Below are 17,569 nucleotides of genomic sequence, written 5' to 3'. Positions count from 1 at the left end.
CCTCTTTAAATGCTCTTTAAATGTGAGTGTGTGTATTGTACATGCGTGTATGTTATGATACTTGTTTTGGGGAATAAAGTGCTAATGGCAAGTTAGCAGCCAACACTACGTGACCCCCAGATATGTGTGTACTGTGCTGTGTGTTGTCATATGTTGTGTGTGTTATTTGTCTTCATAAAAAGAAGAAGAAAGAAAAGAATAATAATTCAAAGTGGGTCAGACTCGTGACTCTGAGTCGTGGTTATTTAGAGGTGTCATGTGGCTGCGGTGCCTCCAGCAGGTAACACATCACACCTGCACACTGTGTTCAGGAGGCACAGTGGGAAACCAGAGTGTTATATGAGTGTTACGTGGCCTTTAGCACCGTCATCTGTTTTTGTAAAGTGTTCAGCCCTCACTCACATGCTGCCTCCTTAAAATGCCTTTTGGTCAACTTAAAAAAAAAAAAAACTGACTGAGATTTTTGTTTCAAAATGCTTTTTCATTTTCAGTTAAGATGTTCAGTTTCCAGAAGTGTCACGTGGTGGGAGTTCCCTCAGACGGCTGGGTTACAGAAGGTGTTATTAAAATAGTCGCCCCATGTTGAGTTCAAGTTCAAGAGTTTTTTATTGTCAATCTGCTACAGCTATGTGCATGACATACAGAGAACTGAAATGCTGTTTCCCTCTCACCTAGTATTAATGCCATACAATTAAGAGCTAAAAGAAAGCTCAATTGGAATAATAATAAGACAATAACAAAACAATATATACAAAAAAAAAAAACTCAGCAGAATAACAAAAGACAAGACGCCTCTCTGAAGACTGTGACTGAATCTGTGACCTGAGCCGATCATCAGTCCCGACCTGAGACAGATCATCCTCAGAACCAGCCAGTCAGAGAAAGAAATAAAGTCAGAGTTAAACCACACACAGCTTTGTGTTTATGTGATTAATAAAGTTGATATAATTTCCCCATTTTATTGTAAATAAAATCCCATTTACTAAATGACACACATATATATATTATTTCACCGTTACAGATATTGTTTTGTTGATCAGGATCGATCGCTGAGTTTCAAACAGTCTGTGAAAAGTTTGACTCGTTCATCTCATCAGGCACAGCTGCTCAAAAAATGTAATCTGGGTCCGAATGATCCAGGTTTGGAATTCCCATGTTTTCCTGTTCAGGATTTCACTTTACTACCTGTTTTTCAAAGCAACATTGGATTGAATCACATAAAAGATAAGATAACGAGATCTGTATAATCAGAGCTGTAAATGAGACGACGCATCACAGAGTGGTCAGTGTGCCAACAGACACTCTGCACCTTCCTGCTGATCACTGTAGCTGCTGCCAAAGGAAACAAAACACACGTCTTTGAGATCATAACTTTAAATCATTTTGACAGCTATTTGGGGGATATTTTACAGGGACATCATTTAAAAAAAAAAAAAGAAAAAAAAAAACAGGAAGTCTTAAATATTTATTTTTATTATATTTTGTTCCTGAAATCCAGCCTGGATCGTCGTGCCGTCTGCCGGGGTCAGGATCATCCTGATGTTTTGGATCAAAGGCATCCCAAAAACTGAAGGTTTGATCCAGATCAAAACTGACACTGGACTACATGATCTTTTCTGATTTCATAATCCTTTTTCCCCAAGATTTGATCCTGTCCAACAGCTGAAATCAGATAAGTTCAGAGCACCTGAGCTGTGCGTCTAACTGCAGCGTTTTGACCCGTAACAGATGAAACATATTTGGGTTCATGTTTGAACCAGAGTCTCCACACCTGAACGTTTAAACATGTAGAGCTGCTGTCTTTTAATAAATGAACCTGAAGTCTACACGACAGCTGAAACTGATCTGGTCAAATTAAATGTCTGTTTACATCAGTTTTAAGTCCAGAGGTTAAACATCTGGTTCCTCAGTTACATATGTGAATACACCTGATTTTATATGTTCTAAAAACTCACCCGCTGTCCAATTACTGTTACTTTACTCACTTAAAGGAGCACTGTGAAGAATTCAGGCAGGATAGAATTTAAAAATGTAAAACTTTTTTAAGATGCCAAGTTTGGTAAGACCAACAAATATGATATATGTTTAATTCCACAGAGAGATAACAGACATGAAGAGGACAACAGTTTGTGTGAGGTCACTTCTCTAAAAGACGATTTGCTCCACACTTCTTTAAAGCTTGAATAAAGGTTTTCTCTGCTTCACTCACTTTCAGAGATGCTGGGAGTTTGTCCGTCCTGCAGCCAAATATCAAACAGTATTTTTGCCGACTGAACTCTTATTAAATTTAAAAAGAAGTAAATCTGTTGAGCTGCTTCTTGTTGAGTCGTTGTAGAAAATGCGCCCAATGAAGGTGGAGAGGGGGAGGGAACTTTAACACAATGATAATGAACTTTCTTTAAATGTATTGTTTTTCCACTTTTTTTAAATGAACATTATTTGACTTATATTTTACTCGACTGTTTTCCACTTTATTGAAGGTGTTTGATCATAATATTTAAGGAAATCAGTAAAATCAAAGTTTCTCTGCAAAACTTTCAGAGAAAATTGATGTAAAATTAGTTTTTTGGTAGATTCTAGTGAGGGCTTTCATATGCAGAAAAAACTTTAATAAACATTTCTGTAGATTTATTTCTCCACTATAAATTAAGACCATTTTACTTTAATTTCACAGTTTTGTTTAGAAGCTGCTGCTGTCAGTCATTGGACTGTTGCACCTCATCCAAAGTGTTTGAGCCCAATATTTAAGGAAAAAACCTTTAATTAAACTTTCTGTAAATTTGAAAGTATTTTACTTTGATATCACAGTTTTGTTTGGAAGCCTAACAGTTTTTCACTTTAATGAAAATTTCTATAAAATTAGATTTTTGTTGGATTTGAAATTTATTATTTTTTATTTGAAACAGGATATTTTACTTCAATTTTCTGTTTTTGTTTTGTTTTTTTGTCTGACAGTTATTTGACCTTTTTTTTTAATTCATTTATGTATTTCTTTGTCACAGCGTAGCCTCCCTGTCACAGGTTGATGTGGGCGCGCTCACTCGTCTGTAGTTTCTCTAACACGTTAGTAAAGGGAGCGGTGAGAGGAGGACAGGTATTTTATTAGGCAGTAATTTGAATTCCTCTTAATTCTTCATGCTGCTCCTTTAACCAAACAAACTGAAGCTGATTGCCGGGAACCTTTTACATGTTCACAGCAGAACAGAAGCATCGAAAAAAATCCTGCAGAACCAGACAGAGACGTTTAGACAGCAGCAGCTATAACTCTTTGTGTTCTTATAACTCGTCTGAAACGTGTTAGGTGAGCCAACAGCCACAAATAGAGACCAAAGTTCAGAGAAGCATTCAACAAAAGCTTTTATATGTACGAAACAGAGCTCCAACGATGTACTTCATTTTAAGGTTAAGCTGATCCTGATGGCCTGTGCCTTTATTCTACTGGAGAGGCCAGAAACAAGAGCGTAGACAGATAATGACATGTGACCCCATAATCATATCATACGAGCATCTTTCAGCGTTACTGAATGTCATTTTTAATGCTAAATGTCCTCTCTGTGTTGCCGTCCTCCCACTGCAGCTCCAACAGCCCAGTCACCTGAACAAAACGTTTGCACTGTACGTTTCTGCAAACCACAGATATGTTTCATTTTTACATTTCATATATTTCAGATCACATGTGTCTGAGCTGAGTGTGTCATCAGGAGGAGAGGACGGTGGATGGCGGGACATTTCCAGTCGTGTTAGATGTTTCAAGGCAACACATGATGTTCTTTTCACCAGAACATGACGGTTTGTGCCGAAACATAACCGCACGTTAACCACAGAGTTGTAACGTAAAATGGAATATTAAATATGAAACGTACAAACGTAACATGTTGTGGTTTGCAGAAAGGTGTATTTATTTTAGTGGCTGGGTCGTGGAGGTGGAAAACATGTTAATAAGGAAACTTTGAACAGCTGGTGAGAGGAGGAGGAGGAGGAGGAGGAGGAGGAGTGTGATAAGTGCTGACGCTGTGTGTTTAGTTCTCCCAGCCTGACACCAGGAGCGAACTCTGGTCTTCAGCTTTTCTCTTCCTGCTGAAGTGACGAACGGCCACAGCCATCAGCACCAGCGACACGATGAAGGCGCTGCAAAATCCCACAGTGCTCATGTTGGTGCTCAGGACCTCCACCACCCCCCACCTTCCTCCTCTTCCTCCTCCTCCTCCTCTTCCTCCTCCTCCTCCTCCTCCTCCTCCTCCGGCTTTGGTGACTGGGATCACTGGTGGAGGGTCGACTGGAAGACAATGGGACAGGTTCTTAGTTTAGAAGGAAGGGAGGAAGGAAGGGAGGAAGGAAACAAATGAAGGAAGGAAGGAATGGAGGAAGGAAGGAAGGAAAGAAACAAATGAAGGAAGGAGAGAGAAAAAAGGCAGAAAGGAAGAAACAAACAAATAAACAAAGAAGGAAAGAAAAAAGGGAACAAACAACAGAACAAACAAACTGACAAACGAAGAAAGAAAGGAAAGAAGACAGAGAGAAGGAAGGACAAGAAAGCACATTTGAAATCACGTGTGCACCTGCAGCAGTGGGCGGGTCAATGTTCTTCATCACAGCATCGAGCTCGTTGTCGTCCGCAGCTGCAACGGGAACAGGTGGCTTGACAAACTGCAAAGGACCCTGGGTAATGTAGTGCTCGCTGGTCTCCCTGCTCAGCGATCGTCTGCGTCTGCGGGACGGACTCTGCAGACAACCCTGAGCACATCTGGAGAAGGCACTGCCAGGCTCGCACAGGATGACGGAGCAGGTGATGTACACCTGGAAGGGGACAGGTAGGTCACAGGGACGTCATGTGACCCTTTTATAACAGGAGACCTTTTCTGATTGGCTGCCAGGTGAGTGAATGAATGAGCTGGTTTTAAACAGCAAGTAGAAACAACAACAGAGGCTGCGCTCAACATCTGATGGCATGTGTGTGTGACGAGCTGGTGACACGTGATGTGTTACAGTCAGGTGCCCCTGTGTGTGTGTGTGTGTGTGTGTGTGTATTAGTATGATTTAATCAATACCTGGTCATAGTTTCCCGTAAATTTAAAGGCTTGAACCTCAAAGTTGTAAGAAGTTGGATCAGATGGATGGACTTTAATCGTTTCATCCTGCAGACACCTGTGAGGGAAATATTAACACGTCTCACACACATGATCAGGGAACTGTTTATGACAAGTATGACTGTTATTATCAGGGCCGGGCTGAGCACACTCAGCGACAGAGTCAAGCTTCATCTGGTGCAGTGACTTCATGTGTCAGACACCAACGAACAAACGTCATCTTTTCACGTTGGCATGATACGTGGCCGTCAGGGGGAAACGTGGCGGGACAACAACTAAAGTTAAGGCGGCAAAAGTCTGAGTGGGGCAGCTGTGAGGGGTAGTGGATGGGTCCAACAACCGCTGACTTTCACCCAGGAGGCCGGTGTTCACTTCCTGTGAGATTTCAAAGCCAAACCCTGTTCTTTTATCCTGTGTTCATTCATTCATTCATTCATTCATTTTCACTGGGCCGGAGGGTTCACCCTGGACAGGTCACCAGACTATCACAGGACTGACACATAGAGACAGACAACCATTCACACTCACATTCACACCTACGGACAATTTAGAGTCACCAATTAACCTGCATGTCTTTGGACTGTGGGAGGAAGCTGGAGCACCTGGAGGAAACCCACGCTGACACAGGGAGAACATGTCAGAGCACCTGGAGGAAACCCACACTGACACAGGGAGAACATGTCAGAGCACCTGGAGGAAACCTACTCTGACACGGGGAGAACATGTCAGAGCACCTGGAGGAAACCTACTCTGACACAGGGAGAACATGTCAGAGCACCTGGAGGAAACCCACACTGACACAGGGAGAACATGTCAGAGCACCTGGAGGAAACCCACGCTGACATGGAGAGAACATGTCAGAGCACCTGGAGGAAACCCACATGAGGTGCAGTCAAATGCTAACGCAACAATGTTGTGGCACACATTCCTGAGTGTCTATTTTTCAGGGCTCAAAGGCTGCAATTTGCAAACTTTGTTGTCGTCTTAGTTTTGTACCGTGCCCTGAAAGGCTTTTTGCTTTTCATTTCCTCTTACTCTAATGCTCTAACTTTTGCCCCCGCCCCCCCAGTGAGTGGCGCCCTAGGGGCCTGCCTATGTCGCCAATGGGAAGGGCCGCCGCTGGTTACGGACTGTTCTCACAAACTGTGCATATGTTTTCCTAAGAAAAAGCACTCAGATTCATACATATCCCCTGTATTTTGAAAGGCTGCGATCACATGACGAATGTGCTGACAGTCCCGAGTGGTCTTGTAAGGTAACACATCCTCCCTGTGACCTCGTCACATGTCCATGTTTGGTCATGGACTTTCCACGTCCACATATGACGTCCAAGGTACCCTGGGTGTGTTGGTTGTTGACATTCTGGGACGCCGTGTCAACTTCAGCCTGTTACATGCATTGTCAAAATACACTTCTGTTTTCACAGGAAATGTACAGTTTGCATACAGTCTCTTTCAAAATAAAAGCACTACGTCGGTACAACACTGCAGATTGACGTTTTTTTCCTTTAACGACAAACGCACGTGGTTGGGTTTAGAAAAAATGAACAGAGTGTGGCTCTAGAGTCTTACAGGATGCAAACACCACTCTTATGGGTGAAAGTAGGTGTTTGTTGGACCCATCCGCCACCTCTCTCGCCTGCCCGACTTAGACTTTCACTGCCTTGACTTTCGTCCTTGTCCCGCCGCGTTTCCCCCGGACGCTGCCAGGTGGTGTTAAACTATAACAGCAACCGGCCCCGTATCATGCCAACATTAAAGGACGCCTTTTTTCATTGGTTTCTGGCGCTGCAAGTCTCTGCCCAAGTGCGTATCATATCTACATTTCTAAAGTGACGTAGTATCTGAGCTGACTTCAGGAGGTGGAGGGGGATGGTGGATGGTGTGACACCGTGGAGAGATGCCTGCTAATCTTCAGACCAAACAACAAAACTGATTGTTTTTTGGTGAGTCATCGCTGCGTCTCCCAGCGAGGATTGCGCCCACAAAAACAGGTATTTGAAGCTAACACATGATCTTTTCAGAACCATAACCACACATTAACCACAGCGTTGTTGAAAGTCTCAACGCTACAGAATAACATACAAATGCGATAAATCCAGACACGTACATTGTGCTGATAATTTTAACGTTTTCAAATTAAAAGCCAAAAATGTTTGTGATCCCTGCAAACATCAGCACTCACCCGTTCTTGATGAGGTCATAGTTGAGGGTGTTTTCAGGGTTGTCATCAGGAGTGGCTTTGCATGACTCCACAAACAGATTCACATTCGGTAGATCTGATTCAGCCTGAATGCCCATATAAATGGTCTCCAGCAGCATGACCTCCACCGGATAGGCGCTGGCCGGCACCTTGTTGGTGAAGTTGCCGTCGGAGTAGACCTCAAAAGTGTAGCTGAAGCTGCCGAAGCTGGACTCGGTGAAAATGTAGTCAGACTTGTGGAGATTGTAGTAGCTGGAGATGCTGATGGTTTTGGGAAACTGGCAGGCGATGTCGATCTTAACGGACTTCCTTCGGACTATGACCTCGTTGGGCAGCTCAAAGGAGATGATCTCATTGGTGAAAGAGAGAACGTCCCCTTTGTCCTGTGTTTAAGAGACATACAAACCCGTTAGAGGCTGAGATGCAGGTTTTTTTAACCCCGCTATAACCAGCTGTGATTTGATGAGTCAGAAAACACCGGAGGATAATGGAGGATCATGTAAATGTTTCGCCACACCTCCAGTCTTGTGCCGCAGGTGCTGAACGACATGGTGCCCGTGATGTGGGTGCCATTGGAGGTGAGAGAGCACGTCGGGTCTCTCAGCTTCAGGAAGTTCACGTCAATGCCGGGCATGGAAGCTTCGTCGAGGATCACCATCATCTTGTTGGGGGAGCATTTGACTGTGGCCTTACCTGTAAATCACAATCTGTGTTAACTTCTTCATCGACAAAGACAACGCAGACTCTGTTTTCTTTATTATCTCACAGAACAAATGTTAAACTTTGAGGAATAAGTGAAACAACTTTGGTTGATGTCGTTGCTGAATTAGATAAATTAGCTACATACAACCCTGAGGAGGATCGTGTACTGATGGCGTTGTGTTCTGCATGTATTTACATCCGCATTATCATGTAGAGGAGATAAGAGAGACTTCATCATCATCCATCTGTTTACAGTGCAGTACACAGGGCAATGAAACTACAGCTACGTTTCGAATCACAGACTTCTTCTGCCTCCACGCCGGCAATATTCATGGAGGCGATATGTTTTCAGGGCGTCTGTCCATCCCAGTCTTGTGCACAATCTCAAGAACGCCTTGAGGGAGTTTCTTCAAATTTGGTACAAACATCTTCTTGGACTCAACGATACACTGAATAGATGTAGGTGGGTAAAGGTCAGAAGTCACTGTGACCTTGCATCCATCTCATTCTCAGTTATTTTGGCCTCAAGGATTCGTACACTAAACATAAGATAAGACATTTTATATCCAAAAGTTCAAAGGTCAGCTTCACTGTTATAATTGGTATATGTATATATCATACATTAAGACTGGTCTAAATATGTCTGTCACAGATAATTGGTCATTTATATCATATACTATGACAGGTTTTTGTAAGATAGATATTCGGTAATAATATCATATACATATATAAAGTTAAAAGATAATAATAATGGTATGTTTACAAAGGTTTAATAAGGAAGCTGTCTGTTTAATTTCACTCAGTGACTTTGACTTATGGAGAAGGGGTGAGGTTTAATAAGTGTATCCTTCCTCCCACTCCTTTTCGAATATGTAAATTAAATTAACTTGACAGTTGCTTTAAATTACCTGTTAATGTGTCTGTCTGTCTGTCTGTCTGTCTGTCTGCTTTTTTACATGTTCAAATATCAATATCAAGATCAATCTCATCATGTTCTGCATTTTGGCCATTATTCAGCATCATATCTCAGCAACAGACGGGGAGACATTTGGTCAGATACTCAATTGGTGCAACCTAGTCGCACTCTGAAGTCGTTGAATACTGGTGCTTGGGCAGTGACTTCCAGCATCAGGCACAGAAGAGAAAAGCCATCCTTTCATGTCAGCATGATATGCAGCCCGTCGCAGCAGCATTGGGGAAATGCAGCAGGACAACAACTTGTTTATCTTTGTGATTATTTTGTTCACTTGAACTGCCAGTCAGTTGAATGTCTGTCATCGTGGCTTCAGACAGCTGTTAGCACAAACAACAAGACTTTAACATCTCTGCATTAGGTCAACAGGATCGGCTGCAGACACAAAACAGACAGAGATTTAGGTATTAACATGTGTCACATATAAACAGCCTGTGACTCTCTGGCCCCTCAGAGGTCGGCGCTGTCAGGACGAATTGCTGTTTTTCAACGGCACGAATTTATGTGTCAGAGTTAAACGACACTTATTTGTTGAAATGAATTGATTTGACATGGCTCACATCCCGTCTCCTAGCAACAGTCAACATCTCTTTTAACCATGATCTTTTCCCAAAGAGGGTCTTCATCAGAGATAACTGATGATCTACAAACCTTGAACGAGAGCAGCTTGGGTCACCATGACGATAACACACCTCATGTCTGATTGGCTGAATGACAAAATAAAAAATAAAAAAGTTTCAGTGCAAAATGCTAAAAGAAGAAGAAGAACATAATGTTACTGATAACATCTGATGCAGCGACAAACTGTAGAACATTAACTGTTTATTGTGCATGTGCTTTTATTTTAATATTTAGATTTAACAGAGAAGACGAGACAGAAACATATAAGACACAGACACATATAATCTCCCTCTTTGTTAGTCCTCCACCATATCCACAGAGACAAGAGATCTACGCTCCGCTGACATCACACAAAGCAGTAAGCAGGAAGTTATAACTCACATTCTTCCAGTTAAATAAAAGCGTTCACCTTTCATTTGTCTCTGCGGTGAAGCAGACTGGCACAAATCTGTACACGTCGCTGTGCTGTGGCGTCCAGCTCAGAATCACTTCAGCTTTTCCAAACTTCTCATCTCTGAACTCTTTGCTCATGTTCTGCGGCCCGCTGACCTGGAAGTCGTGTATGCTTCAGGAAAATAAAGACAAAAGGGAAGAAAAGTGAAATAATTATCCTTCGTGGGCACCAAAGTATCGCCGTCTCCTTCGAGGCAATCAGAGGTGAAGAGTTCTCAGGGTCTTTCTTTAGTTAGTGACACGGTTAACTCATGTAAGCAGTCCCTACCTGGCATGGTGAGCCTGTGCTTGGGCATGAAGCTGGAAGTTCTGACCCACAGAGGCGTAAAGAACAGCGCCATGTGACGGAGTCCTGGACAAGAACATGGGCTGGACGTGACCGGCCTCACAGCTCGGTATAGGAGGAAGGACTGTGACACAGAAACAAGAGGTCAGTTTTTAATCAGCGCTCTGTCACCACCGCATGTATCCAGAAAAACAACATGTCAACCTTTTTTAAAGGCATTCATGCCATCGAGGCAGCGGTGGACTCCAGCGAACTGAGCGACAGGGGACAGGAAAATAAATAGGGCGCAGGTTTCTAGCATGTAGAGCAGCCTATGTAGCACTGAATCATGTTTTCCTAAATGTTAAGACCGCCATAAACGGCACTTTATCATGTTTAATCTGCCATAACAACTGTCACTAGGTTTGATTGGGATATTAGGAAACAAGAATTTGTCTCAATACCCTAAATTGTAATGACTGTCTGTCAAGTCTTCAAGTCTTTTCAACCTACCAGTCACCAGAGTAAATGTTGGCATTAATGTTTCTGCAAACCAAGGATCCGTTACATTTGCACGTTATTACGAAAATTTCTGTGTTAAAGGGATAGTGCACCCAAAAATGAAAATTCAGCCATTATCTACTCACCCATATGCCGAGGGAGGCTCAGGTGAAGTTTTAGATTCCACGCGCGACGACGTGCACAGAGAGGCAGTCAGAGCTACAGGCTACAATGAGGCTAAAAACAGAGTTCAAATGAGGTTTTTCCAAACAACTTTTTATGTCGGGGCTTCAGGACACTTGGATCACTACGGACGAGCAGTATGGAGATATTTTGTGGTTTCAATTATGTGTTTTTGGACGTTTGAATCTGGGGCGCCGTCAGCCTCCATTAGGTGGAGTTGTGTTGCTACCTCCTCTCCCCTTGGATCTCCACAAGTGATGTGAGGACTCTAAAACTTCACCTGAGCCTCCCTCGGCATATGGGTGAGTAGATAATGGCTGAATTTTCATTTTTGGGTGCACTATCCCTTTAACAACGCCGTGGTTAACGTGTGGTTATGTTTAGGCACAAGATCATGTTTTGCCTTAAAATACCTGGTTTTGGGCGCCAGGGCGCACAATCCCAGCTGGAAAAACAGTAATGTCTCAGTAAAAAACAATTAGTTTTTGTGGCACTATCGCGGCAGGAAAAGCAGCAACAGGTCCCTAAAAGACAGCCACGTCTGGTGCTTAAAAAGCTGCTGGAAACACAGCGATGACTCACTAAAACAGTTCTGCTGTTTGTTGGTGCTGAACAGTGCTCTGAAGCTTGGCAGGTGTCACACTATCCACCATCCCCTCCACCTCCTGATGAGACAGTCAGATACGTATGGTATGTCTAATTTTCAGGCTGTTCTCATAATTGTTTTACATTGTTCTCCTATGAAAAGCAACACACCAAAATCCGCTGACGGCAGTAAACAGGAAGCAGTCCTGAGCGCCTGTAAGGAGGCAGGTTGGGGAGGTGGATGGGACTTTCTCCTGGAGTCACGTCATGTTTCTGTTCCCAAACCTAACCTCAGTAACTTTACTTACGTTAATTACATAACTGTAGGTTAAGGGCGAAACATCATCAGTCGGGTGCATATTTATACACGAAACATTGTGTGAAAAAATAATATGATTGAGAGTGATGTCGTCATTTGAGAAAGAATATCAGGATATAATGACACTGATGATGTAATTGTGTTACTTTACAGTATCACTGTGTTTTAAATGACTAAAATATAAAATAAACTGCTCAATTACTTATTATCACAACTTAATGACCTTTATCCTCATGAAATCCTAAATGTATTCTTCTATTATCAGACAGGTTTTAAACATTTTAAAGTGTAACTGAAAATGTAAAGAAGACCAGGATAACATTTATAGACCTCTGCTGTAACAAATTGACCATGTTATTCAGGGTCAGACGATCAGGTGTGTCTCTCTGATGCACATGCACTCACTCTCCATGGAGAACTGCAGCTTCACTTTGCAGAGAGGAGGTGAATTCGTGTCGGAGGCCTCCCGAAACACTGAAGTTCCATCAGCGTAGGTCAAAGTGATGTTTTTCCTGGAAAAGTCCTCCAGCATCACCTCGAACACGTGGACGCCAACGCCCACTTGACCTGAAGTTCTCAGTGTGCAGGTAGTCTGAGAGGACACAGAGAGGGTAGTGAAGATGAGTCAGATGCTTTTGTCTGTTTGAAGTCTGGCCTACGGGGGAAAGACTCAGCAAGAACTGTGTCTGAACATCAGTAGGTAACAAAAACAGAAGACTTTTTGAGCTATATTTTTATAAAAGAAGGTCGATATATATACCTACTGTAAATATACCCAGAATAACCACTATAATGTGGTAACATCTTTACAGCTCCTGTTGTGTCTTTACCTCGTCCACAGTGAAGTTTGCAGGAGGTGCGGCGTCTGTTGCAAAACGACATCTCACGTGATCTCCGTCTGGATCGTGTGCCAGCAGATGAAGCCTTGTAAAGCAGTTCTGAGGCGTCCTGCGTGAAAACACAGTTTAATATTTGGATTAGATAAAAACTAAACACATAATCTGTACATGTTGCCTCTGGGAAATATCATCAGAGAGCATGAAATCGATTTCCAATCCTGTGCTGACGATACTCAGCTGTATATCTTATTCTCATCACATGATAAAAGCCCAACTGAGAAACTGTCCCACTGCATCGACCAAATGAATACATGGATGTCCCAAAATTTCCTGCAACTCAACAGGGACAAAACTGAGGTTCTAATCATCAAAAGCTTTTTTTGGTCAGAGACAGCCTCTGTAAATGAGTATTAAATTAAAAAAGCTTTTCTTCTGCACTGATGATGGCTTTTTATTGTGGTTGTGCACGTGCTTAACTCAAGGTGTACCTGCTCAGAGTTGATTGAACTAATTCAAATCAGCTGTTCTGGAACTGGATACTCAGAGTTTCCCAGCTCAGGGTAAGTCAAGTCAGAGTTCAGGATTAGACTCAGAGTTTGTTGAACCTCCTACCTGGAATACCCCTCTGATCTCAACCCCGTCCACAGCAAAGTAATGCTGAGCTTCCCTGGTGGGACTCCTGCCTGCTATTCTGAACTGGAGCCTCACCGACCGCCTGAAGGTAATACACTGACTATATTTAAGTACCTCATATGACACCACTTCAAAAATTCTGAACTAACCCTTTAAATATTTATAATGTAACTTGAGTTCAGCTTCTCAGAGGTGATGTTTATGTTATTTCCAGATCTGTATAATGTCATCAGTCTATTAATGATCTGCAAACAGAACAGAGTGATGAATTAAGAAACAGCAAGAGTTAAATATCATCTTCAGTGTTCCTTCATGTGCACCGACTGACCGTTTGTGCTCTGATATGTGACGTCACATCTTAACCTAGTTTGAAAAGAAGCCGTTTGTACCGTAAAGAGGACACTGTGGTCGTCACAGGACAGCCGTTGAGGGCGTGTGAGTCAGATCGGCTTCCCAGGTCCAACTCTGCGTGAGCCGTCCAGTTTGTTTTCCCGTCGACATTTGACCCCCAGCAGCAGCCCGAGTCACTGAGAGGAGGAAGATGAAGGCGTTATTATCACTCATTAATATACTGACCCCAACATGCCCCCCCCCGCCCAATCTGATGGAGACTGAACCACTTCATCAGTTTCATCATCACTCAGGTGATCCCTGCACCCACACACACACACACACACACACACACTTATCTCCACATATTACACCTACATTGTTGGTACAGTTTCAGCTTGGTATCTCCCTTGTGTTTCCTCTTCGTCGTATCTCATGTTTGATTTCAGTCTGTCTTCCCTCCTCCTGAGTGCCAGCAGCTGCTGAACCTCATCAACAATCAACCCTCTGCAGAATAAAACCCCGGCTCAGACTGCCAGACTCTGCCGGGTCGTTCAGTCTCCTCTGTGGTACAGACGTCAAGGCTAATGTTGCTTAAGGTTTTTTTGTCTCTTTGGACCTCAGCTCACACTCTGTTCTGTCTCTCAGGTTCACCACAGCAGTCTCAACTATAACCAGCCACGTCCAGCTTCATCCTCATCTTCTGTCTCTGTCTTCAGCCCCTCAGCCTGCTCTGCTTCACCATTCCCAGCCCACCTCAGCCATCATTCCACTCAAGCCTTCAGCTAATCAGATACACAAACCAAACTGGACCCTTTTGATGCGAAGGAGCAGCGGCTCTACTCCGAGCTCCCTCCAGATGTCCAAGCTCCTCTCCCTACCTCTAAGGCTGAGCCCTACGGAGGAAATTCATTTCAGCTGTTTGGTCTCATTCTTTCAGTCACTACCCAGAGCTCAGGACCGTAGCAGAAAACAAAACAACAACAACAAAGTTCACCCACGGTCATGAGCTTTGTAACTTTTTGAAAAGTGCTGTATGAATAAAGGTTATCACACCGGTTTAACCTGCCGTGTGTTTCAGATGTGGATCATGTTATTGTGTTGTGACCTCTGTTTAATTCAGCGTTAAGTCTCGTAATCTCTTCTCAATGTTTTTACAGCCATTTCAACAACACAGTTAGGCTCCACTGTGGCGTGGGATTACCACAGGCGTCAATGCACGCTATTATGACGGGCACCAGTGCACGCTATTGTGACGGGCACCAGTGCACGCTATTATGACGGGCACCACTGCACACTAATGTTAGGTGCACCACTGCACGCCAATATGATGCTAAAATGACTGGCCCCAGTGCACAAAAATGTTGCGGGCCCCAGTGTGGGCTAATATGATGCTAGTACGATGGGCCCCGGTGCGCGCTAATAGGCTCGTTGAAGATGAACTGCGCCTCGCCTGCAAGTGGACGAGATCAGGCGGCTGCAGCAGGAGACGGTGACAAAAAGCTGCTGTCAGGTTGGACAGTTTCCAGCAGCCTTCAGGCCGTACAGGAAGTCACAGAAACACTCACATCTTGTCCGATTGATTATTGAAATATTATCAGACTCACTGGTGATGCAATCTGCGCAGGCCTGGCTCATCTCCAACAAGCCTAATGTTAGGGGCCCTCGTGTGGGCTAATATGACACTAATATGACGGGCCCCAGTGCACACTGTTGGTTATGAAGCACACACACACACACACACACACACACACACACCATTAGGCACACATATATATTTTACCAACAATGTGTTGGATCAGCAGCTTCGCTTCATTCTCCTGTTTTTCTTTTCTCTCTTGTCTTTTCTTGCTGCAGCTTTTATGTTGAAAGTCATGACTGTTCGCTCAGCGTGCCAGTCTCGACAGATTTTGTACCCAAAGAAGCGACCGCATATATTGTATCGTCACGAGACTTGACACTGGACAATATGAACAAACATATTTCCCAGCAATCATCACTGCAGATATGTGTATGGAGAAAATACCAAAGAACATATAGAAAAGTTTTTACAGTGCATGCAGAATAAGCAAATCATTTTTTATAGGTTGCTACTATTTTACAGAAAAGATGAAAGCCACACTGGAGATGACTTTGACTGTTTGAGGGCATGTACAGCAAATGGCATCACTTTTAATTTAACGTGGGTTTTTCTTTGAACAGAGGAAATCTGAATCAGTCGCACTGGCCCGCTCTCTGTGCAACACATTGTTGGAGGATCCACTCTCTCTACAGGCCCCAGCGCCGCTGCACTGCCTGCACTGTGTGTGTGTTTATCACCCTGAGGCTCCTTGTTTCATGTTTGTACTGAGGTTTGCTTTACTGAATTACACTCTGTAGATACATCTGCATATATCTGATGTCATTTTGTCATCAGCCAATGAGAGTGACCACAGCTGCAGTTAGGACCCGCCCACAGTTAAAACCCCAAAATAACATGACTGTCAGCAGGAGAGTCTCCTGTGATGTGACTGACCTCAGAGAAAAGGAGCTCTTATTGGTTAAGATGGTCGCTGTGGTGTGACCTTCAGACTGGCACCACCTGCCCTTGCCGGTGGTATCATGGTCTGTTTGCAGGACGCTGGACTTGTTGAAGCTCGTGCACACTCCACTGCCACATGTGAAGGATGACTGGTCTCCACAGCTGCGTCTGCCGTTCTGTCTGTGATAAAAAGTCACCTGCAGGGTTTAAAGAACATAAAAAACATTAAAATTGTGCAAAAATAGTATTTCTATTGTCTAAAAATAGCTCCAAAGAACCTCAAGTAAGTCCCAAATGTTCTGTTTTTGGTTATTCTGCAATTGGACCATGTCATCTGGGGACGAGGAGCAGACGTGTGCATGTTTGTTTGTGCACAGACGGTGGTAAACAAACTGTTTGTGGTTAAAAGATCCTCGTTGTACAAAAGTGACTGAAATGTGTTATTTATTCCTTAATAATACTTAAAAAAAAAAAAATGAAGCTCAGCCTTAAGTTAAACCGGGGAGACTTCTTCATGCTGTATCCATTCACAGTTCTGTCTCTGGGGTCTAATCGCCAAAGACTTTTCACATTTATTTATTTTATTTATTCAACAGGGACAGTGCACAGTTTATGAGCTATGAGCTCATCTTCACCTGTCGTCCCTGGGCAGGAAACAGAGAATAATTTCTCTATTGCGAAAACAAACATATTCATGACACAACGGCTTCAGCAGTAACAACAGCAAAACACCACAACATCAAGTTATCGAAACATAAAAACAGCATCAACAATAAAACTACAACAGTAAGATAACACAAGATTTCATGCTGTTAGATGTTAGTGTGTGAGTTCATGTGTGACGGTACATGATGGGGTTGATTTAAGCCATGATTTCATCTTCAATTCAAAACCAACTGATCTCACCTGGCACCGAGCTCCAATAGTTAGTATCTCTAACAGAGACTGAACCACCAGACTCAGCAGATCTGAGCTGTGCTGCACCGTCGCCGCTGCTGGTCGTCCAAGATGTCCTCCCACTGTCTGAGCTCAGCTGTACGAACTCTTTTAGTGAAGGACACTTTGAACACTAGACCAACATCAGTGAGACACACAGAGCTGTCAGAGCTCAGTGGATTATGTCTCTGAATGATGTCACAGTGGTGATTACATGATGGTTTTTGTTTATGCCTTGAGTGTTTGTATTGTATTGTTAGTTTATAAGTATTTGCAGTGGGGCAAGTGTTTTCTCCCAGCTTGTGACCAGCGTGTAATGCAGTGTATTTCTCACACGTATGTGCACGTTTAAATAAATATTCTTTTCTCTCAGAACGAGTCTGTCCTGATTGAAATAAGGTAACAGTTTTTATGCACTT

General features: G+C 43.2%; 1 protein-coding gene across 1 annotated transcript; it reads right to left on the bottom strand.

The window, feature by feature from the left end:
* Positions 1-606: 606 nt before the first annotated feature.
* On the bottom strand, positions 607-16,543 carry LOC126396203 (uncharacterized). The gene is made up of 13 exons (XM_050054132.1): positions 16,493-16,543; positions 16,209-16,411; positions 13,753-13,890; positions 12,722-12,839; positions 12,297-12,483; positions 10,307-10,448; positions 9,995-10,150; positions 9,616-9,671; positions 7,807-7,982; positions 7,272-7,672; positions 5,049-5,145; positions 4,560-4,797; positions 607-4,276 (listed from the first exon to the last, which is right to left on the bottom strand). The coding sequence occupies exons 1-13, from the start codon at positions 16,541-16,543 to the stop codon at positions 4,020-4,022; spliced, it is 2,220 nt and encodes a 739-aa protein (XP_049910089.1). The 3' UTR covers positions 607-4,019.
* Positions 16,544-17,569: the final 1,026 nt, after the last annotated feature.

Source organism: Epinephelus moara, chromosome 1 (assembly GCF_006386435.1).
Source record: "Epinephelus moara isolate mb chromosome 1, YSFRI_EMoa_1.0, whole genome shotgun sequence".
Taxonomy (NCBI): Eukaryota; Metazoa; Chordata; class Actinopteri; order Perciformes; family Serranidae; genus Epinephelus; species Epinephelus moara.
Note: the sequence above shows the minus strand (reverse complement) of the source record. Positions and strands in the feature narration are given on the sequence as shown.

Bases quoted from the DNA above. Each gene is read 5' to 3' on its own strand.
- LOC126396203 (XM_050054132.1), bottom strand. From the start codon at position 16,543: ATGGTCCAATTGCAGAATAACCAAAAACAGAACATTTGGGACTTACTT. The intron at 13,891-16,208 runs GTCAGTCACATC...TCCTCCTCTCAG, and splicing joins AAGAGCTCCTTTTCTCTGAG to TGACTCGGGCTGCTGCTGGG. The intron at 10,151-10,306 runs GTAGGGACTGCT...ATTTTCCTGAAG, and splicing joins GCACAGGCTCACCATGCCAG to CATACACGACTTCCAGGTCA.